Source organism: Nanorana parkeri, unplaced genomic scaffold (assembly GCF_000935625.1).
Source record: "Nanorana parkeri isolate BGI_ZX_2015 unplaced genomic scaffold, ASM93562v1 scaffold342, whole genome shotgun sequence".
Classification (NCBI taxonomy): Eukaryota; Metazoa; Chordata; class Amphibia; order Anura; family Dicroglossidae; genus Nanorana; species Nanorana parkeri.
Genome location: NW_017306610.1, coordinates 550,046 through 574,779, shown reverse-complemented (window position 1 = coordinate 574,779; position 24,734 = coordinate 550,046). Strand labels below are relative to the sequence as shown.

Below are 24,734 nucleotides of genomic sequence, written 5' to 3'. Positions count from 1 at the left end.
TATATATATATTCTCCATACATCACAGACAAGCTGTAGACAACAAGGTTACAAATATCAGTATTTGTGACTTGCTGACTCCATGAGACTTGGGTCCGAGGCAAACATCCTTGCTACTTTGCCTTCACACATGCATTGATAGCAAAGGCCTTCCTGTTTAAATCTTTGTCACAAGAACACCACAGGTTGATGTTTGAGACTGTACAATATTAGAGTCTAGTGGTTGTTGCTCATTTAAAGAAATAGGACTCAAGGGTAAAATGTTACAAGTGATTTCAAAGCATTTCCTTTAGATCATCTTCTTATCAGCAAGAAGGGAGATATAGTGGCCTTTTAAATTACAGAATTAATTCATATGTAATGTGGATCACTTAGATGCAATTGTTTAAGCTTATTGAAGAAGATAATATCTTGAACAAAATGGAATGAGATTTTAGCACAGAGTCCTCTGAGCATAATGTAGTATTAATAAGATCTTTCAGCACCGCTTACAGTGATTTTCAAAAGATGGAACAAAATGAGATTTTGATGTAAAATAATCAACAGGTGGAAATTAGAAACTCACATGCAAAGGTGCAAATTTAAGTACAAGTTTGAGCACAGAAAAATATGTAAGCTCTCAACAGCAGGGCCCTCCTAACCATCTTGTCTTGAATTGTATTGTAACAAATGTCTTCCTTATATTGTAAAGCACTGCACAAACAGTTGGCGCTAGATATGTGCACTGCCAAAAAATTTGTTTAGTTTCGTTTTAAATTCGGATTTGTGTTATTTCGTTTTTCAGGATTCGGGTGTGAAAGTCAATTCGGATTCGGAATTCGGATTCGGACGAAATTCGGTAGCGTTACAGTGTTTTCTGTTCTTATTCGTTTCTTATTCGTTTCTTATTCGTTTCGTTCGTTCGTTTGCAGTAAAAGTGACATTTGAGGGGGAAAAAATATTTTTCTCCTTCTCTAATGTCACTTTGCTCCAACGAACGAAACGAATAAGAAACGAATAAGAACAGAAAACAAAACGAACGTTCGTACTAACGCTACCGAATTTCGGAAATGGAAATTCGGATTCGTTTGCATTCGTTATGTCTGTAATTGGGAATTCGGATACATCCGAATGTCCGAATTTCCGAAAATTCGTCTGAATTTCAATTCGGAACGAAACGAATCGCACATGTCTAGTTGGCGCTATATAAATCCTGTATAATATAATAAGACAACTATGAACCACCAGTTCACTTATGCTATAACAATATAAACACAAACAAATTCTTTGAAAGAACAATAGCATTTTGCACGTCTTGAAATCAAGACTCCTTCCAACAGTGCAGACAGGGGCGTATCTGCCGCGAGGCAAACAAGGCGTTTGCCTGGAGCTGCAGATTCGCTGAGGGCGGCGTTCTGCGGGGGAGGGAGTGGCGCTGCTGCCTTGCCTAGGGCAGCAGCAAAGTTAAATACGCCGCTGAGTGCAGAGTATAATTTAATTCTAAAAATAATAAAAATGGACGATAAAGTGACATTAAAGGCTAAAGTCCCCCCTCCCTAGCTAAACATCAGTATATCCCTGATTATAAATGAAATAATATAGACCATATAAATGTGTTAGAATGCTGGCAACGTACAGTTATAAAAGTCATGGAAAGCTAGTGGTTTCAAAAACTCTCATAACTGATTTTCTTTAAAATGTTGCCTCAGTTGAGAAAAAAGACAAAACTCTGATTAACCCCCAGGGGGTTGGTTTATAAATGTTTCCATATAAGATTCACACATTTTTGGAATATGGATTTAACTGGAAAACGTGTGAATTCTGGGTGAAAGTTCTGTATATCATGGGTGAAAGCATTTCTAATTAGACCCCTGAGTGTTTTACTGACAGTGCTTTTATATTTTGCTGACAACCCTTTAAAGTCAAATTTGATTCATATATGAAAGAATAATATAATGCCCTCGACAACTAGGTGAGTAGAAGGAGAATTAAAGGAGCATGGAAGAGGTTACTGGCCGGTCTAGTCTTCTCATTAAATATCCACTATCACATTAAAATGTATGGTACATTATAGCTGGGCAATGTCCAAGCCAAGTGAGCCTGCAATCTTCATAGTATGTAACCCTTTATAGAAGTGTCATCTATTTAAAGAGCCCGATCAATATCTGTTTAACCTAAGGGTCTATCATCAGAATTTAAAATGTTCTTGAATTTTATGTTTTAAAGATGTCAGATACAAGTGTATTGTACCTCTTTTTAATAGACAAGTGCCAAAAGAACTGACCTTTTCTAACAGCAATACTTTTAAAGCATTGGCCGTCATATGTAAAAGTATTGTTTGAGACCCAGACTTTCAATACCTGGAACTTGTGCTGATAAAGACAGACCAATTCATGGTAGCACTTATCGTATCTTAAATGCAGAATAACATTTTATAAATAGACCAATTATATCCGCCTCTTACATCAAACCCCTCCCGTTAATGCAAAGAGATTTTACTGCTACATACATGAAGGAAAACGAGTTAAAGGAGAACTATGATGTGAGTGCTTTTCACTCACCTCATAGTTCTAGCCGACCTGTGACAATTAATTTGTTACGGGTTGGCTCAGTAGATTGGGAGGTGAGCGAACACATACCGGCGTTCGCTCACCTCTCGATCCTGTCACGGCTCTCTGCCGTGACAGGGGAGGGGCTGGATTCCCCCCTCCGATCTGCCAGTGCTGACTGGCGCAATGGACGGGGGTGGGGCGGGTACAGCTGACTCTGCCTCTAGATAGGCAGACATAAATGTCGGGCTCCGCTTCAGCGTCTTAGTATACCGTGAGCAGCACCTCGCGGTATACTGAGCCTAGGGTAACGGGAGGACGCTAGTTTGTGTCCTCCCGTTACCCCTAAAGAACTATGGTAAAAAGCCTAAACCCCATAGTTCTCCTTTAAGGAATGTCTAGGGTGTCTACCTGGGACATGACTGAAAAACTCTCAGTAATAGATTTGGGAAATTTATAAACATTAAAGCCGTTAACTGCCAAATTTCCATGTGTACTTTTTGCATCTTTGCAAGGCTTTGTCATTGTTTATGTTGAATTACTTAAAATATGTAAAACTTAACAGACCCCATGTATTTGTTCCTTTTTAGTCTGTTAAATATGCAAGCATTTTGTTAGATATGTTCAATAGGTGCAAAAAAAAAACCTTGGATCCTGTCAGAAATTCTTAACTGTTCACTAATCAGTCCTGTGAGCTCTCATCTTGGATTACAAAACTCCTGCCCCTTTGTTATGGAGATGGGGAAAGGAAGAAGAACTTTGCAGAATAGCAAAAGACAGCTGGGCAGGGCTGACTCTTTCTTGCAATTTCAGTCAAGAAAAGGCACTGTGATGTCAGTCTACTGAGTTTGAATGTCCAGGCCAAAATGTAGCAGTATCAGAATGTGTCAGTTAAAATGGAAATAACTCACTAATTTGCATAACTAAATTTTTTATGAAACATTTTGAGGGCATAAGGCTATTATTCTGGACACTTATCATGACTAATACAATGTTTTGTTATATATAGGCTGTAACAAGGACACTCCACTGTAGTCCAGGTAAGTCAAGGAAACCACAGTTTATTGAAAGGGCAAACACAAAATAGCTTGAAACAGCAACATAAGACAGTCATTTAGCTTCGCTCGGTAGCTTTCCACAGCTTCAAGACACTCACGCTTGCTCACCCCTCGTGAGCCCTCACTCTGCTCTCTTAGTAGTCTGTCCGACAGGTCCCTAGGGTCACCGACCTTCCTGACCTCTCCCAGCCACCCCTGGCTGTTCCGTGTGCGTCCAGCACGCACCCGAGTTTGTCTGTGTGCTCCCTGCACGCACACACACACAACTCCAACACTCTCCTGAGCACTGGGCTGGCTTCCTGATAAAGTTGCTCTCAGCCACCTGATTAGCCCAGGCTGGTCATTGGCAACACCTGGCCCCAGGACTGGAGATCTCATCCCACCCAGAGCTCTACGAAATCTCCAGAGCTCCAGATCCCAGCTGCAAATAGGAAAACCTGGAATAACCTGAAAAGCCAGGTTCTTCCTTATAACCTGCTTTACTTTCTGGACCCTCTCAGCCCCTTTGGCTGAGAGTCCTGGGTGCCAAGGTCGCCATCCTCCACCGTGGCATTGGCTTACACTGCCACAAGGCTGATAGAGTGACTGCAAGATTGGGAACCATTATGATTGGTTTCAAATTACCAAGTGCCAAGCTGCAGCTAATAAAGCTAGTAGTATATTATCTTGCATCAAAAGAGGGATTTATTCATGGGATAGAAATATGATTTTGCCCCTTTACAAAACACTGGTAAGGCCCCCATCTTGAATATGTGGTGCAACTCTGGTCACCAATCCTCAGGAGGGATGTCCATGAGCTTGAAAAGGTTCAGAGAAGGACAACCAAATTAATAAAAGGGATGGAGGGTCTGAGTTATCAAGAATGCCTACAAAAATTAGGATTGTTCTCCTTAGAGAAGAGGCACTTAAGAGGTGACATGATCGCAGTTCACAAACTCATCAGTGGGGACTGCGATATTGGAACACACTACTTAAACTGAGTACTGTGAGGAAGACACACGGGGCACAACAAGAAGTTGGAGGGGAGGAGGTATAATTGTAAACTGCGTAATGGGTATTTTACTTTCAGAGTGGTAAATATGTATCAGCGTGTCTTTATTAGGGATGCACCGATACCGGTACTAGTATCGGTATAGGTGCAGATACCGAGTATTTGGGCAAGTACTCACCCAAATGCTCCCAATGCCTATCCCGATACCGGAACTTCCCGTATTAGGAAGATGGGCAGTAAGTCATTACACGCTGCCCGACTTCCTGATCGGCCAGAAAGCCTGCTCCATGATCCCTCGTCACTAGGGAGCATGGAGCTGGCTTCTCGACCAAATAGGAAGCCGGCTCCATGCTTCTTATTACCTTATGTTGGGAAGCTGGACAATAAGGAAGCCAGGCGGAGAGTCCTTACCCCGCCCCCCGCTTCCTGATTGGTCAGAAAGCTGGCTCCATGCTTCCTCGTCATCTGCTAACGAGAGGACATGGAGACGTAGTCCCGACTAATCAGGAAGCCGGGCGGTGAGCCATTAAGGCCGCCCAGGTTCCAGGCTAATTAGGAAGCTGGGCGGGGAGTCATTACGCGCTGCCTGGTTTCCTTAATGGGACTTCCGGTATCAGCGGGTTCCGCCAAAAAAATATCCGTACTCATACTCAATACCGAAAAAACAGTATCGGTGCACCCTAGTGTTTATTCAACCTCACCTACTATGTAACTATATGTAACTAAATTGTCAGTTAGGATCGGAGCAGCCAGGAACCCCCTGCATGGAACAGTAATATGCAGATTGGTAGGGGAGTGGCAAAACCATATACATTGTTGCTCATGTTTCTGTATTGTAAAACAAGTATAAAACTTTTTATATATTTCCTGCTTTTAATTATATAATTCTTGGTCATTTTACCAGCAAGGTATATCCATAGGCACTTCCTTCCCTTGTGTGAAAATGCTTACTCAATTCAGCTCCATAATTGTCACCCTTTTAAGCACACTCAAATCTTACTGAAAGCAGTTGTGCCAAGGCACAGAACACCGACAGGTTTGGCTGCAGTCACCACATAAAAAACTGAACTTCAGAGACTGCTGGACACATGTCCTGAGGAAGTTCACATAATGCAATCATGTAGATGAAGTAAAGTTAATAAAAGCCTTGGAAAGTAAGGGTAGTAAATATCCCATTTTGTATAGTTTTACTTTTCAGTGACAAGATCCAAATTGGGAAAAAATCTGAAAGTAAATAAAGTAACTGCATATTTAATATGAATGTCGCTCTTAAATATAATTGCTACAATGGTTTCATCCATTTTTCTTTTCCATTACAGTACTGGTGCTGCTTTTTGTTTTTTTTTACAGAATTGTTAATTGCTTGGGATGATTTTGTACATAATCATGCTTCTGATATTCTACAGAATTCTAATATAATAGTCTGCACCTCTCAGAGTTACTTATCAAATTTAGGTTATTGTTCAAACTGGCTGATGCAGGGCAAAACAGATTTTTCAGGAAGAGATGTCAATCAACGTGGCCAGCCCAATACACACTACCGATTGATTATGTTTTCAGCAGCTCACAGTTAGATAACTTAGGAATGCATTTACAGGAAATTGGTGAAGAAGCACATTCAAGTAGTTTAAAATATAAGCATTGATCCAGGGGTCTGTGTGAAACAGTATTGTCAATCATTGGTTTCAGAAAGCCCTTTGGCATTTTAGAAAGTTTTGAAAACTTCAAAGGATTCCTTAAGTTTTGCTTGGTGGTTGTGTATGTTGAGCTATATAGAAAACTTACTGGACATCGAAAAGATTTGTCAAGAAGCCCTATTTTTGGCATACTGTATATAGTCTTTTATACAAAAAAAAGGTTACTTGATATCGTCAAGTAGCTTTACAAGATAACAGACTTTAAGGAAACCTTTGAGAGAAATGTATGCTGTCATAGATGGTCTTTTTCAACTGAAATTGATTGTTGCTTGGCTGTTATGTCAACACACTGCTTTCAATACCCTTTAAGTCACTGACCTGGAATGTACACATAAGGTTTAAGTCAAAAGTCTTGACTGGCAGCTTTCATCTGGGTTAGTGACTAACTATTGAAGCGAGAGCCAGGAGGAAAGCCAGGGAACTCAGATTTTCAGAACAAAAATTGCAGCCTCTCTTAGGGAAGGCTTCCCTTAACTTGTTATTTAATACTAAAAACAAATAAACCTACTGCTTCAGTGGGTAAGAAAAAGGTCAAAGATGATCTTGCATGTTAGATTCATGTACCTTGTCTCCTTGAATGTTGCTTTGGGGTTTCTCTGTGATTCCATCTGAAACTTTTGTCCTTAAGAAATGCAGTACACCATTGTTCACTGGTTGCCTGGAAACAAAAGCCATTTAGATGAGATGTATCGTAACATACATTTTGAAAGCTTTACAAATATTCCTGCTGCAATGTGTTGGGAAATAAAACTAGTTTTATCTAAAAGATAATTAATATGTGCCAGAATTTTGCTTGTCGTCGATGATGGCTGCCAACTGGGTTGATGTAGTTAGTGTATAAACTAACTTTTAGAGTTTATTTATTCCACAGAGTACATGTGTAATGTGTAATATGATAACATATATATAATGTAATATGAATTATACGTCAGGTAAATTTAACTTTTCAGAAATTTGACTCACTGGTAATAGCTAGATTTTTGTATCTATCTATCTATCTATCTATCTAGCTATCTATCTATCTATCTATCTATCTCTGTATGTAGTTATGCATTTTCTATTTCAAATCCACTAGGGGGTATCAATTCTCCACTGTATACTTTTATGAGGATTGATTTTGTCCAGCTTTAGAGTACTGGAAAATGAAAACATATAAGTCAAAATGTAACAGTTTCAATATGGCAAGTGACGGGATTGTTTACAAAGTTAAGATTTACTGCACGCCTTCTAAAAAATGCATTTTTAACAAGGAGCTCTTTTATAGTAAAATGTGAATGTATATTTCCCTAATGTCTGATGCCTCAGCCAGAAGTTAACTAATAACCAGCAAAAGAATGTAATTATCCTCACAGATGACTTAGGTTTGTGAGGAGTATGGTTTAATAACTTTGTGAATCATAACTGAGTACCAGAGTTAATTAGAAAATGTATGAGCAGGCAACGTCACTGATTATTCCACCATTGTCCTTGGAGTCTGTATGCTACCATTTTTGCTCCGCTCCTCTTGTAAACCATATACCTGTGATCTCTGTGGAGAGTGTGGGGTTAAGGTGACTGCAATAACTCTTACGATTGATACTAACTAGAGGCCGCTGGATCAGGATATAGCCTCCCAGGGGTACTCCTGAGCATACCTATAGGGGAACTCCAACCCCCCATTCGATACGGATTGGCGTATGATGTGCTAGAGGGTTACAACATCCCTCCCTCACATACAGAGTGATAACGAGAACCCTCGATCTGAGCCAAATCCTCACGCTCAGGTTCAAGCCAATTTCCGCAGCTGCGATCCTACCTCAACCTCCTCGGCCCGTGCGTTACAGGAGCCTACTATATAAAGGAAACATGCTAACAAGATGATTTGATGGGAAAGTCTTGCGTCTATTCGCTGACACATGCAGGGTGATAGAGTTTGTTAGCACTGAACCTACATTTTATTTACTTAGAAGTAAATAGTCATAGTCAATCAGACTTGTTCTGTAATCTTGAAGTCATGACCCTCCATATTCATGCAGCTTCTTCAGCTCCAATGATTGTCAGGAGCATACTCTAGCATGTAAAAACACTTGGTGCGATTTTCCTAGAACTACATGGTAGGTGTTAAGTATGTGACCATATACAGTTTACCCATATGTAAGCAAGATGCTTTTGGCTTCTACAACATAGTAACAGTAGATGAGAGAAATATTGATTCAGTTGAAGTAGATTATGGATTCATAGAAGCTATACATTATCTTTTTAACATCAAAGGCTAACCTTTTTTTCTGCATGTCATCATCGCTGCTGCTGCCGCTAACCTCATCACTGGATGAAGAATAATATGATGCTTTCAAATAAGATCTGCCATTGTCTTTTCCTTTTCCCACAAGGTTGGGGCTCTATAGTAGAAAGAAAACTTACAGGTAGAAAATACTTGGAGGCTTCTTTTTAAACTCAGTTTTACCCAGTAATAAAAATTCACTGTCGGTAGATTTCAGTGTATTAAAGAATATCCTCCGTTACAATCGGAGTTCCAATCAATCCCAAGTGGTGTGGGATATACTTTTATACCATTTTCTCCACAGTAGTGATTTCTATCAATGTTCTTATCAAAGCAAAGGGTAATAAAGAGGGGGTGGAGACTGGATACTATATTCTGCTGAAATCACAACAAGGTGGCTATTGCTACCGTGAAGAGTATATGTATAAAATATACAGATTGCCTGTTGATGTGGCACTGGACAGCTAACAGCTTATAGGCAACATTTGTTACCACCATCTTGCTACTCCTGTAATTCTTTGAATCAGACAAAAATGCAACATTTTCTGTTTGCTTCATAAAAGGCAACAGTGCCAAGTATAGAATGTAAGCAACTCTCTACTAAAATCCTTAAGATATACAAGAATGCAACAGGTGGCTAAACTGGACTAATGCCCTTCAAATATAAAGAGTCTCTTTCCAAAAATAAATATTCTAATGAATGAACACAAACAAAAACCCCACACTATTGAATGAACACAAACAGAAAACCGCACAAAAGCCTACCGAAATCTTACGGGAGTCCCGATGCACTTCATTTTCAACTCTTGTTAACTGCTGGGAATGATTCTGCAATACCTGGTTATCTCTGGTTGACCCTAAAATATTAGAATATACATTAATTTCTACTACTTGGAACACATTTATAAAACATTTTATTGGCATCTGGCACTCTTCCATTCCTCATCAATCAAGCATCTTACTTGCAAGGTTGTGGGAGATGTCAAATGATTGGCATATCATACAATATCACATCTTTCAATCACCTCCTTTAAACTTGTAGAACTGTGAAAAGATGATAAATGGTCTGATAATATTCCTGATTTATAGGTGCATTACATGGTCCAGGCCAATACACTACAGTCAACATTGTAGTTTCCCCCCCTATGGCCGACATGATTGTACCCTCCCACCCATGTCATTTATAACATATTGCTTATCCACAAGTTCTGACAATACTTGCCTGAACAAAATGGCATTTGGTAAGGTGAGCCAGAATTTCATGTTACTGCCTAGCTTTAGTGAACAAAACAGTTTTCCTGCTGGTTCAAATACAAAATATTTGGATTACAGTAGTAGCAGTGAGAAAACTGACTGTTATTAAGAGAGTACTGCCATGTTCTCATTTTTAGTTTCCTGTAAGTCTGAACAGACCAATTGTCAGGGGTACCAGCACAGGTTTCCCCAAACCGTATGCAGGTACCCACACAGGTTGGCCAAACATGTATGACCACACCGGACAAGGCAGTATGTGTTTATATACAGTTTATTTGTAAACGGCACAACCAGAATAAACACCAAAAAGCAAACATAAATAAAGAACGTGACCCCAACCAAATATAATCCCCAACACCTATAACATATAACCGGAGCAGAATTAGCAATAAACCAGTAACAGGGTTCAGGACTGCAAACAGGGTTCAGGACTGGTAACAGGACTCCCAGGAAACAGGACTGCAAACAGGGTTCAGGGTTCAGGACTGATAACAGGACTCCGAGAAACAGGACTGCAAACAGGGTTCAGGACTGGTAGGACTGGTAACAAGACTCCAAGGAAACAGGACTGCAAACAGTGTTCAAGGTACAGGACTGGTAACAGGAAACAATACTGAGCCATCATCCTGACTGCAGGGAGGGTTTAAATATCCTCCCAGGAAGCACCAGGTGATGGCTAAGTACTGGAAGATGGGAGACACCCGCAGGTGAGCACTGAAGCTGCAGGTTCCAGCACCACCCAGTGGTGGTCTGGTACCTAACAGCTCCTGGATTCCTGGGGGCATCTGCAGGGCTTGTCTCCGGCGCCACCTGGAGGCGCTCTGGATCCTAACAACAATCAGTGATACATTGATTGGCCCTACAATCCTCCTAAGCCTTAACCTATACGGTGTGCAAACAAATCCTCAAAGGTCTCAATGTCCTCATTTCTTGGAATTGTTGCTTAGATGTTTTTGTCCCTTATCTATTTTTTTTTATAAACAGAAATAAAGCTCTACAAAAGTACCTGTGCAAAACTTTCCTTCTGTTTCCTTGTGTAACAAAGGCATCTTGTTTCCTCTGTTTTTTTCTTTTAAGCCAACCTACTAATTTTCTTTCCTTTCTACATTTTTTACTCTGCACCATTTCCCACACCTTTTGTCGATTTGTCACAATTTGATTTACATGTACAATTATGACCATTAATACTCTTTACTGCTATAGAATTTTCTTGGTAAAGTATATTCATTAGTACAATAGACATTTCACAGCTAGGACCATAGATACCTTTCAATCACAAAATACTATTGAAAATATACACAATTAGAGTAATCAGGAACCTGTTATTTTATTATAAATAGGTTCCTAAACATGTATAAAATATAAAAAGTATAACAGTCATCAAGCAAAACAAAAACTGTGCAGGTGCCCAGTATTGCTCATTTCCTATATACAGCAGTATGCTATATTGTCCCATATATCACTGTATTCTGTACACTAAAATATCACCGTATACTGTACACTTGTATAATAAAGAGTTAAAAATTTCCTGCAAGTGTACTGCAATATCGCTGAAGAAAGTAGTAGGCTTAAGAGCAGAAATCCCAGTGGATAAATAATTTCCAGCAGTACATGCCGGTGGGACAAGTGTGAGTTGGAGAGCACTTTACTGAAATGCTAGCAATGTAACTTTAATAATAAGAAAGAATTATGTTTATATAAAGACAATGAGCAAGTTAAAATGTACGAGTTGTGGGACTTAGCAGAAATCCCCTGGAAGCCTCTCCAGTTCAGCACTTTTTCCCACTGTAAATCTGTTTATCTCCTTGCGAAGGCAGCAATGGTATGGAGTAAGTTCTATCGATTTGCAAGCATCAATTATTTTTAAACCTTCTCCATTTGCTGTGAATGTACAGTACATTAGTTTGTGCTAAATTGCATCTTTTAAGTATTCTAAGGAACTGAAACAAAGTTAAGATTAATCCAATTGTGGTTCATGCTTAAAAGAGCAATAATCTGCTTCTTAGATCTTTTATCTGAAGAAACACAAGCTCGAAGGTGCCCATGCAATGTTCTGAGCTTTTATGAAGTTGTCGGCTTCTGGTCAGCCTATATTCTTTGGTTTTTACCCTTCAAGACCTTTTTAATGATTTTAGGAAGCCTGTTTTATATCATATTTCTGAATTCATAAGTTTAAAAAAATGAGGGTATGCGTACACAAGTGTCCTTTTCCTTTCATTCTTTTTAGTCCAGTTTAATTCTCTTTTAGCTCATAAAGCAGGAAAAAACAGTGTTCCTGATTTATTAAAGGAAAACAATCAATTATCTTGGTATATGAGGTATAACAATGAAAATTTACTTAGCAAAGATTGTCCAATCATGTGCAATATTAAAAAAATAGGATTTTTGCTTGCATGATTAGATGACTGGAGTCAGCACAACTTCACATCATTCACTTAGCCAAGTGAAAATTACCATTGCTAAGAGAAAATTTGCTTAGGCTAGGTAAGGAGGTGAAGTTGTGTTGAGTTCAATCACCCAATCATGTGCAAGTTTTTTTTTGCATTTTCTTTGCACATGATTGAGTATCTTTTGCAAAGTCAACTTTCATCTTATTTACTATGATAAGTAAAAAATATCTTTGCAAAGTGAAAACTCACCTCACTCTTTATTAAATCAACCCTATAGTGACCACAATGTGCTCTCACCTTTTGGTGCCTGTTTTGCTATCCAAACGGGAGTGCATCCTGTCTGTAGAGGTAATTTTGTTTGCATCCTGCTACAACTCATATATACAAGGCCACTCCTCTAGTATCCCTATTTGGAAGATTTGGTGTATTGGAAACAAATAACCCCAACCTGGTTGGCCAAGTCTGTTTGGGGGCTAATAATAAACACACCAATAGTTTACAAATAGTTATTTATGCTCCTGCTTAATCAAGTACTGCAGTGCACAGGAAGCATTTGAATAGGTAGGTTCCACATTAGAGATGAGCTTCACATTTAGAAAGAGCATGGGTTTGCAGTAAACCCAACCTGTTTAGACACTGAACTAAAATGGCCACTCGGCACTATAGCAACCAACTACCACTAATGCACTTCCTGTCCTCTGAACTTGGGTCAGATTGCTTAGAATGGATAACGGGGGCTCTTTTATGTGCCAGCCCCTCCCTATAAAAAGACTGTTTCCAGCAGCCACATTGCCAATGTGCATATGCACAGATTAGCATAGGACCTGTAGAAACACTAGTCTCTCAAGTGGATGTAAACCCTTACCAAATGTCCTTTAGTTAGAAAAATGCAGTGAGTTTTGGGGGTGGGGGAATATTAAGGATTTTTACATGTTAATGCTGCTGGTGTGTGTGTCCTGAAGTCTCTTTACAGCCTCCCAAATGCATGGTCTACAGTCATAACAGTTTGAATGTGCGTTTTTGAAGGACATATTTTCTTTGTATCGGCTTCAATGTATTTTTTTCACAGCCTGTTTCTGTTCACTTGCATTTTACTGCTAAGTGGCTGCATGTGTATTTCCACGGGGCATATTTCCCAATTGTTAATTGCGGCAATAGTTTTTTTTTTTTTTTAAAGCCTTTTTTTGTAAAACAGTGTAATATTCCAGGGTAATGTACATCAGTGAAGAAGTTTATTTTTTTCCTTTGGGAAGTCATGTCACAGGATGGTTTGCAGGAAGGAGATTGTGGGAGACAGGGGAAGAGTGTTGTCAACCTATCACAAAGCACTCAAACAAGGACCTCTATAGGTGCAGTATCACAAGTTGTTAAAGTTATATTACATTTTAGTGGTTGAGTTTACATACACTTTAACCTGTCTGTAACCCCGGATTGATAGCTAGCTCTTCAATTGTTAACACTTGAGCTAAATGTACTATTAAATTAGGATTTGCCTTTTATTTTGCTACATTATAACTGCTTGGAATGATTACAGAGCATGTTATTAACTAATTGCTGTTTCTCCGTTTGAAGATTTCAGCTTGTATTCAACTATGCTTTTTCAACCCCACCCTGAACTGTCCCAGTTTCTGATATAGGCTATTGACTCTGATTAACATACTCTGGTTCCTGTTCAGCTGCCATCTGTACAGGTGTGCGAGAGCCACAACCTGGTACATCCATCATTTAAGTCCATCCCTCCCAGTGGGTTGCTTAGACTCTGCTCCTCTGTCATTTTAAGGCAGGGGTAGCAAACCTCCGGCCCTCCAGCTGTGGTGGAACTACAAATTTCATGAGGCATTGCATGATTCTCACAGCCACAGGCATGACTCCCAAAGAGATGCATCATGGGATTTGTAGTTTCACCACAGATGGAGGGCCGGAGGTTTGCTACCCCTGTTTTAAGGGCTCACCCCCTCTGCAAAGAGCAGATACCAGACAGTCCACTAGCTATTGTTTCTGTAACAATCTTGTTCACTCTCCCTTTCAGAAATGGGCTTTTCAACTAATTAGAAACATTCATCTCTACTATCACCTATTAAGTGTGACTTCCCTGGCAGGTGGTGCAGGCTCAATTGAGGAATGGTGTCTAAGTGACACTTTAGTCTTCGGCATAGCACCCTACAAAAGGAGATGGGTTGACAACCCTAGTGGCCCCAGGGCTACTTTGCTGTGAGATGTCACCAGGTCTTGACCCTCAGCATTGTCCCACTAAGGGGGTCGCAGGAGCAGAAAAGCTACAATGCAAACATAGGTAAACAGCGCTATAACTGGTTGAGGTTCAGGCTGAGGTTAATATTCCTCTTAGTATTGGGGAGGGTTGAAATGCCCCCTTGAACAAGTCTGCATTGATGTGCTGCAAAGGGCAGCTTTGCCTGTGTCAGCAACAAATATACGCTGCCAAATCCTCGACAAAAAAATGAATGGCCCTAGTAAAATAAAAATATACCTATCTGGGTTTTGGATTTATGTTTGCAATTTTCAGACTTCACAACGAGTTCAATGAATGCTCTGTGAACCGAACCCAGACACATTAGCTCATCCCTAATCCACAGTATAGGATGACAGGCAAGAAGCTGCAGCCCCCAAAGCCTATTAAAAGGAATTATAAATCTGCAAATGTGAAGGTTCTATAAAGTATACCGGTAGCCAGGCTACGGACATTATAATATTTATATATTTTAACATCCAGTAAACAAGCTTTAAAACAAGAGATGCAGTAAAGTAATCCAACTTTAGTGTTAGCACATTGCTCTCTCCTCTGAGAACAGCTTTGTGTTTACATTAGACTGTAATTGCGCCATCTACTGCATTAATTGCATGTGCATTACCATGCATGAGCCCCCATTTGGGACTCAGACCCCAATAAAAACCTTACTTTTTCTCACACCTGACACTATTCAAAACTAAAAAAAAAATGTTTTGGCTTTAGATCCACCAAGCTAAATACAGACAAAAGCCTTTATAACTTTAAGCTTAACATTAAATCTTTCTGGAGTGCATTAACCATCTTTGAATGGTTTTGCTTTTTGCCCGGAGCTGCTCTTTAAATATAGAGGCGCATAATTCCCATTAGCCAGAATTATCTGCTTACTATATTTATTTCACTCTCTAGTACAGTATTCCTTATTTAAACTTTAAATTGCAAGTTATATGACACATTGACTGCTTTAGGGGGCAGTGGTAGCCAACTGCATTAAACCATTACTGCATCTGTCATGCGTCACTCCATTTGAATGGCAGCCACTGAAGCAATGTCACTTTTAATTGCAATAGAAGACTTGTGATTTAACTGTATTGTCACTTTTAAATGAAATCACTACGGGTACACTTTGATGTCTAATCTGTCAGCCAGGCTCAGTGTCCAGTCTTGTAACTCTACAGCACACAACAAAGACAAAGTATCTAAAATAACACCTGCTATTATTGAAAATAAAGTATGTTCTAATGTGGGAGGCCTAACTATTTTTACAGCCAACAGTATAGGTTCTGTGGACAACACATTTAACAGGCATTTCCCTTACAAACAATGCATGCAATACATGCATTAGTGCATTGTGGTGCCATTCATTTGACTAGGGCAATGCAGATCAGATGCTCTGCTGTGGTGTGCGTTGCATTGGGAAAAATGCTGCATGTGGATTGGCAGCACATTTGTTAGTCCACGTGGGGGGAAAATTGCGTTTATGCAATGAACAAGAATACCGAAGTAAGACTTGGCCCTAAAGGGTCATAAGGGTCACAGCAGTTGTGCTCAGGGCCGGACTGGCCATAGGGCAAACCGGGCACTTGCCCGGTGGGCCGGGCCGGGCTGAACACAATCAATCTGATTGTGTTCAGGCCGGTCCGCTATGCCCGATGGCACGCTCTGTGCTCCGTTTATCAGGAGCACAGAGCAGCCACTCGGCCAGGCTGAACAGCAGAGATCCGCCCCGCCCCCATTTCCAGCTGACAGACGAGCGAGCCGCGTGTGTCCTGTTAAAGACACACACACAGAACGGAGTCCAGGAGGAGAAGATGAGAGGAGGAGGAGGAGAAGGTGAGAGGAGGAGGAGAAGGTGAGAGGAGGAGGAATCACTAGCAGAGTGAGAGGAGCTCCGGGGGGGGTGTCACATGAGCCAAACTTAGCACAGAGACAAAGGCAGGACTACCATCAAGGGTGATATGGTTGATACTCATATGAGGGGCCCTGGCCCCTTACATGCGTATTGGCCGTAAAAGGGGCAGCATCAGACCGGCGGCAGAGGAAGCTGGGCCCCTGGAGCGCTCTGCATCCAGCCAGCGCGTCACTAATCCCTGCATCCAGCCAGCGCGTCACTAATCGCTGCATCCAGTGCGTTACTAATCCCTGCGTCCAGCCAGCGCGTCACTAATCCCTGCATCCAGTGCGTTTGTAATCCCTGTGTCCAGCCAGCGCGTCACTAATCCCTAAGGCCTTGTTCACACCGAAAGCGTGTGTGTTCCAGAGCGGTAGCGCGATCGCTGAGAAATTTCCCCTCGCATTATGGGGCGGGAGGGGTGTGCGGCAGTGCGATCGGGCGCAAAAACTTTGCCAGCATTCCGTTCCACTGCAAATGCAAAAAATAGGGCATGCTCTATTTTTTGCGTTGAATTCAATGCACCACCACCATTGCCATTGAATTCAATGCACCACCATCATTGCCATTGAATTCAATGCACCACCACGCCCCCTCCCGCCTCAAAACGCGAGGGGAAGTTTCTCAGCGATCGCGGCTACCGCTCTGGAACGCACACGCTTTCGGTGTGAACAAGGCCTGCGTCCGGTGCGTTATTAATCCCTGCATCCAGCGAGTCAACTGTATCTCTCCTGTCAGAGGCGTAACTAGAACCTTCAGGGCCCCGTGCAAGAAACCATGAAGGGCCCCCCCAACCCCCCACCGCCATGGCACCGCATGGTTAACAGGAAGGCTGCCGAGGTCCCCAGCAAGCGCGGGACCTCGGGCAGCCGCTTGTACAAAATTTTTGTGGCAGTGTTCTGTCGAGAACGCCGACCCAGTATCTGCATTTGCATTACCGAGGAAACCGGCATTTATTTACAAAGTATTAGTTTGTAATGGGTAATTGTGACCGTTAATAATATTCCATACATGGCAGTGAATGATGGGTGGAATATTAACGCTCACAATTAACAATTTAAACTAAATAAATAAATAAATCCCGGTTTCCTCGATAATACCGGTTTGTGCGCAAGAGTAGAAGCTGAGGTTGACAAATTCTTGGGCTCTCTTCTTCCTTGCTGGGCCCCCCCAAGTGGCGGAACGCCAGGGCCCGGTCGCAATTGCGACCGCTGCGACCCTGGTAGTTCCGCCAGTGCCTCCTGTACCCACCAGCAACTGGTCACATGATTGGGCTGCTCTGTCTAAAATGCCCGGGCCTATTTTTTGTCCCAGTCCGGCCCTGGTTGTGCTGGAACTAAAATCTCACCATCAGAGTCCCTGTGAGATAAAGGAAATTGTCTTGTATATTTTGCTCTCAAATGACCTCACGCTGATTTTACTGCCTCAAATATCATTTTAGTGGGGAATGACCCTATAAATAAATGCTCCATCTTCTAGGCAGCCAGTGCTGCAAGATAGCACTGTACCAGCAACATGTGTAATATCCCTATATTGTATCTGCTGTCAGATTTGTGCTGCACTGATGATCAATGAATGGAGCTGTCATTCTGAAGCATGTACGCTGGGATTTTTTCTCTCCATTTTTTACCATTACTGTGCTCACCTGTTACTGCTGCAAAGCTCCAAAGGACATGCTTGTTTGAACGAAAAACATAGGCACAAGGAATTAGGAGCATGTCAGTGCAGACAAATCTAGCTCATACAAGGGTACAAAATCACAGATCATTCAAATTCCAGCACCATGGATAAATCTGGTAAATTTCATCAGAATGTAAATGTATTTGTGATTTTTCTCCTGACTATAGATCTCCTTAAATGAACACAGCTGTGTACACACAAAGCAATCACCTGGTTTTAATCTGTTGCTCTGGATGCAATTTCTAGTTTCATTGCTACTTCTTGAGCTTTCAGACTGGTCTTTGGATTGTTGCAGGAAGCCACTGGTGAAAAAAACTTACAAGGTTAGTAATTAGCAGTCAGATATGTACAGTTATGCTAATCAAAGCTGGCTTTATAATTAACCTGGTACCATAGCTCCTCAGAGGAAGGTTTGGTCAGTACAACAGTTAGAACCTAGAGACTTCTGCCTCCAATTATAGGCTTTTCTACCTTCCACTGATGCATCCCATCAGCAAGTCCAGTGGGAATGACGTGTAAGAACTGGAGGAAAAATGTACTAGTGCTGCTTAGATTAATACACAGAGAGACTTAGACTAATCGGGGTGAATGTATAACAACTAGAACAGGGAGAATCGGGAGCAGTTGCCCATAGTAACCAACCTCCTTCTCTCTTAAGTTTGTTCAGTTAAGCTTGAAAATTAAAAGGAGGAGCTGACTGGTTACTTTGGGCAACTGCTCCCGATTCTGTCTGAGAATAACCCCCCCATTGTGTTTTCTGTTAATGATGCAGCCATTGGAAAAAAACAGTTATTTGGTATTCTGGCCAAGGCTGTTTGAAGAGAACAGTGTTTGCAACATTGCTTGAGATACCCGTGACATGTGTATATATGTATCATGAAGTTGTAGTGGGCATAGTGCTGACCTGTATTAGATTTACATAATACATAGACCAGGAGAAGCTCCCTTTATGCAGGCAGGAATGCCTTTGGTTGGCACAGTGGTTTTAGGGGAGTTAATCAAAAATTAAGCAAATAAAATCTGAAGCAGTTGCCCATGGCAACTAATCAGCTTCTCTCTTTAGTTAGTTCAGTTAAGATTCAAACATGAGAGAGAGGCGCTGATTGGTTGCCATGCACAGCTGCTCCAGATTTTGCCTGCTCCTGTTTTGATAAATTCCCCTCTCTGTACTTCTGGGCTGCTCTGATGTAAGCACTGCAGGTCTCGGACCTGAGCGCTATGGTCATGCCTATGCCTCCCTCTCCTCTTGGCTATTGGCAGAGACATGACTGTAGTGCTGGACTCTATGAATCCGGCAGTAAACAGATTTGCCAGATGGAGAGTAAAGCTAGCGCAACAGGTGGCTACTTTTGTGGTAGTGGAATGTATAACTGTTTGTTGCACCCAGAGTTGGGATTTAAAGTGTATATATAACTTTTCTTTTAGTTTTGAATAGAGTAGGGAAGGGTTAAAACCCCTGCCAGTTTATTTTTTGATTTTTTGTGTACCATTCGGAAAAGCCCCCTAACTTCCTGTCCCAGAGACGCAGCAGGAAGTTAGAGGAAATCACGGTAAGTGAAGGGAAATCCCCTCTTAGACCCCAGAACAGGTGTCTCCATTGGAAGATTCCCCTTACTGTTTGTTCGGGGGGGGCAACTGTAACAGTTTTGATTTCTCCTCACATTCGCCTTGGCGACAATCGTCACCAGAACATGGGGGTGGTGAATCTTTGCAATGGGGACACAGATGCCAATAACATTTTTTTAGTGGGTATAACCCTTTTCCACACCATCCAAATCGAAACATAATGCCTAGAGATGCTTTAAAATTGGTCATCTGTTATAAATATTAATTTATTATAATACTGTATTACATTATACACTTTTATTGCATAAATCCCAGCTGTGGAACTTAGATGACATTTATGGTAGAGTGTACACATGGGGTTATAATGCCTGCAGAATCATTTTTATTTTTTATTTTCTTGTGAGAACCTTTTTATATGCTCTTATTATATAGCTTCATTATATTTTTGTATTTCTTAGAGTACAAAAAGGAAATGCAGAATTATTTTTTTATCTTAAGAAAGCTTAGCTATAATTTCCAATTAGCTTAGCTATAATTTCTATTTTTCAGAATGTATAAATTGAAACTAGCAATTATGTTTCCAGAATTGTCTGTCTGGTAACATTTGTGATCCAACTCGGAACTATAATTGTGATCTGGTACTGTCACTTACCCAGATGGACTTCTTTGGTGGCCTCGGGAGTCCATGTAAAACTTGGAAGTAGTTCTCTCTGGAACCTGAAATAGAAGACACTGCCAATAATCTTGGTGTATCCAAATTACTATCTTATTTTTTTTAAGTGGTCAGCTTAAGTGAATGGAAAGACAATAAAATTAGCTTTTTCCTCTTTCAAGAAATCTAGATCTGTGCAGGGTTAATAGCCCTATTCTGATGCAATCTTAATCCTTCCCACTAGTGGGAAGCAAAGGGACTAAAAAAGGATCAGGCAAAATGGCGAGTGGCAGTTTAGGAATGAAAAATAAGGCAGAACTCAAATCATATTTCTTTAAAACAGAAATAAGATAAAAATGAACAGCTCAATAAAGAAAGAATAACAAAAGCAGCTTTTGCTGCAATATTCATCTGCAATCCAGAGATATCCCATACGGTAATTTTTACTCTCACTAGATGTTCTTATTCTGATGGCCAGCATCCTTCAACCCACTTTCTGTGAGCTTAGATGGTCCAGGACCTGCCCCAGCCTATATTGGACAGTGAAAGGAGAAACCGCACAGTGATGAGCTGATCCCTCACTGTACTCTTTGCTTTCTCCTCCTATGAACTGATTGGCTTCTTGTACTGCTTCTTTCTCTCACACTCCAGCCCTGCTGTACAGGGATTGCAAGGAGCTGATACCAGTAGGGGCATCCTAAGCCTGGGTGTCACCCTGCCGTGACGTCACCACGCGCGTGCATGATGATGATGTCATCGCGCATGCGCGGCCATCTTATTGACGCCTGCTGGTAACCATCTTGGTGGTGGACACTGGCAGAGAGTGGAAGTATGCCACCGGGTCCCCTCCTCTTTCCTGACACTGTCGGGCTCTCGGTCAATGACCGAGTGCCCGACTTTTCAGAGGGGGTGACACCAAAATGACTGTCAGTCATTTTTGGTGTCACCCCTCCAATGGTGTCACCCGGGTGTGGGCAGCAGCCACCTTGTGACGCCACTGGATACCAGGTCTACACTGCTTGCATTTAAAAATACATTTAATGGTGCATTGGTGATTTCAGAGCTGAATTAATTTGCGTCTTTCATACTTGTCTAGAGTTTATCTTTAGGGCCCATCCACACCCATGAATTTGTTAACTTATGTTGCCTGTTTATTTTCAATGTGTCTACAGACCAAAAACTGACCTTGGTGCACCACAAGGCAACCAATGTGTTCTTTATTACATGCTTTGTGGTGCCATGGAAGGGTATGGGCGTTTTCTACTTAATTGATGCGTTTAAAGGTGTAATTGGAAATGATTAGCAAGGCACATACACAGCACACTGTGGTCCAACATTTCAATGCATATGCATGTGAACTACCTAAAGGTGCCCATACACTCTAAAACCCTCGCAAGACTTTTATCTTGCGAGGGTTGTAAAGTACTTCATGGACAGGCAGATCGTACTTGCGATCATCGGAAGCCCGCCCCCCTGAGGGGCAGGCTTCCGATGACTGCAATGCTGAACGGGCAGTGTGCGCTTGCGCACACCGGCCCGTTCGGCAGTGATCTCTCGATCATGTTAAAAACCAGCCGAAAATCGTACGATTCTCGGCTGGTTTTCCAACGTGCTCGATATACAAAAGTCGTGCGACCGTACATTAGAAACGGTCGCACGCCTTCCATACACTGCACGATTCTCGTACCATCGCGGGATTTCCCGCGTTTCCCGTACGAGAATCGTGCAGTGTATGGGCACCTTTAAGGTTGTCATGTGTCAACAAAATTACCCATAATTACATGGGTACTGCTTTCAACACAGCATAATCTTACCCCAAATATATTCATATTTGAAGGAATTATTCCCATTATGAGCTGTACACATTTCAAGCACTAAAAATGTAGACCCACCAAAATGGAGAAAAGCAACCGTTTTAAATTTGCAATATTTTCCAGAAAATGACCTTTTAAAATTCAATTGCAATCACAGAAATAGATCTGCCATCAGATATTTTACTAACTATTTAATATTGCCTCCACTTTCTTGTTACAACAGTTGTACAGAATGTTTAAATATGAGTCCTTTAGAGATCAATAGGCATCAGATCTAGACCCAGTCCAGTAACAGAACTGGTCAAACGTGTCCCCTCTCTTTCGTTGCAATACAAGTCTGTGTGTGGAGGGGCGTGGCTGTTACTCTGCTCTTTCAGCACAAAACACAGGAGTTTTTGGGCCTGATCATACCAGGTACATGTGTTAATTGCACGGTTCTTGCAATTAATGCATGGTACTGCATAATGCACCTACCATGCGTTAACAGTGCAGGAGTTTCGTTGCATTGCCATTCATTTGAATGGCACCCCAAATGCACCGCCTGCAAAGTGATAAAGGGGTACCACAATTGCAATGCGGTGTGGTTAAAAAAATTGTGTATGTAAATGAATAGCAACTAACCTCCCGCACAGTAACGCATGTAGGTGTGTTGCGTGGTAATGTGTGATTAATGCACGCATATTGTGAACAAACCCTTAGAGCTGAAAGCTTCATAAAATGTATTGTAAGGCATTTCCATGCACCAGTGACATGATCACTGTGCTGTGCTGCCTGAGAAGAGCCATAGGAGAGGTCCAACCGGTCAAGCTACTAGAGACTGTCTGCTACTAGAAACTGCAGGAGGGGGAAGATACAAGACCATTAACCCTGTACAAAGAGAGAGAGCAGCAGTGACTGGTCTTAATACAGGAATAATTTGCACAGATGCAAATGTTTCCCAAGGAATTATTGCACAGGTGAAGAAGAAATACACAAAGCATCACAATTCAAGTAGGAACACATTCTAGAGTTCAGCTTTACGTATTGTTGAAGCTACTGCTGGATGAAAACATCCCAGAGGTAATTTTTAGTACAGAATATGCATAGATTGAATTCTACTGCTAATGGTTCAAGTCATGATGCCAGTGATCAAAAAACATCACACATCTCTTCCAGTATGTTGGAACACCTATTTATGATCTATTAAAACAAAGTGTTCCAAAATATAGCTATTAAAATAACTTCTAATGTGTTTTTTGGTTGGGTTTAGGTAAAACAATTCTCAGTAGGTCTATGATAGCTAGACTTTGCAATTACCCTCCAGGAGATGATTGCTCTATGCATCCTTGTAGAAAATTCACAAGAGGGTCAATGAGAGTGAACATGAATGCAAGCTTGTGGCAGGCTTGTGTCACACTCTCTATTCGATTCTCCAAGGAATACAAGAAAAATCCACTTCTGACAGGCAGAAGGAACTCCTGTTCTTTTCCATCCATGATAACTGGAGCTCTGATAAGAAGTGGCAGAAGATCTAAACACTTAGGCCATGAGGGGCAGTAACGACCCAGCAGAGGGTCGTTGCTGTGCTAAATGAGATCCACCATAAAAGGGAACCATTCGTGAGACACATCTGAAAATACTGGCTGCCTGTCATGCTCATCTTCTTCAATATTTGAATCATTGACTCAGAAGTATGCAGGTAATTACTGTTTTCTCACATTCCTGATCTGCATAATTGTTTTAGGTTAGTAACTCAAACCATTTGAGACGGAGGGTCAGCTTAACATCCAGATAACTAGCATTTTCAGAAAAAGCTCAGCAATGGGAGCCCCGTATTTTCTCACATTTTGGGCATGTTTGTTTTTAGCTCCAACTCTTTTTAATTTTGAAAGAAACGGCAAGCATTTTAAATGCTTTTTTTTTGTCCTCCTGGATGACACCTTCTCTATCTGTTCTAAAGCATGTCACCTGGGCAGGAATTCAGGGACAATTTCCCTCATGGAGACAAAGACCGATAAAGGGCCCATTCACAATACTGCTCTGAGGTGCTGGTAATGTGTTTTGCGCATGCATTACCACAGTGCTTGAAGCAGTGCTTTACAAAGCCATGAGTTTTGAATAAACCACCTGAACTGACCACCGTCGTATCTAGGACGTACAAAAACTGGCTGGAGTTAGACTTTAAATGCATGGAAAAGTTAAACAACAACCTAATACTCCCTCTTCTAGCAGGAAATTGCAAGCTGGCAAGAGAAATGAGTATGCCCTATTACAGAATTATAAACATCAGATTTATGATCTCTGGCTTAAATAGAGTTAACATCACATTTGATTATAGTTAATTTATCTTTCTTCAGAGCCATGACGAGCTATCCCTCATATCTTCGGAATTAGGATATGCAGATCGTGTTTACGAAGCAGCCTCTTCCTCTACTAGTCGCTGCTCTAGTTTATTTGCAGAGTTCTAAAGTTCTAATACATTTGAAAACATCATTTGCAATGCTTGGCTGCATTTTAGAGATACTTAGACACTGCCACAAAGATTTATTCCCGTGCTTAGTCAGCCTAAGAAAATAGACCAACTTTTGCAAACGGAATTTTGGCAACCAAATGCATAGCGTTTTCTGAAAGTATAGGGCAGTGGTGGTGAACCTTGGCACTCCAGCTGTTTTGGAACTACAAGTCCGATGAGGCAATGCAAGGCTCTGACAGCCACAGACATAACTCCCA

At 41.2% G+C, this 24,734-nt stretch overlaps 1 protein-coding gene across 1 annotated transcript in view; it reads right to left on the bottom strand.

The window, feature by feature from the left end:
* LOC108788656 (mitogen-activated protein kinase kinase kinase kinase 4-like) overlaps window positions 1-24,734 on the bottom strand; it is a 189,948-nt gene that overhangs the window by 58,093 nt on the left and 107,121 nt on the right. The window contains exons 17-21 of the mRNA XM_018558479.1: window positions 20,212-20,276; window positions 18,204-18,295; window positions 9,299-9,390; window positions 8,530-8,651; window positions 6,838-6,931 (exon numbers count right to left, since the gene is read on the bottom strand). Of these exons, the coding sequence (XP_018413981.1) occupies window positions 6,838-6,931; window positions 8,530-8,651; window positions 9,299-9,390; window positions 18,204-18,295; window positions 20,212-20,276 (465 nt within the window). The remainder of the gene's footprint in view (window positions 1-6,837; window positions 6,932-8,529; window positions 8,652-9,298; window positions 9,391-18,203; window positions 18,296-20,211; window positions 20,277-24,734) is intronic.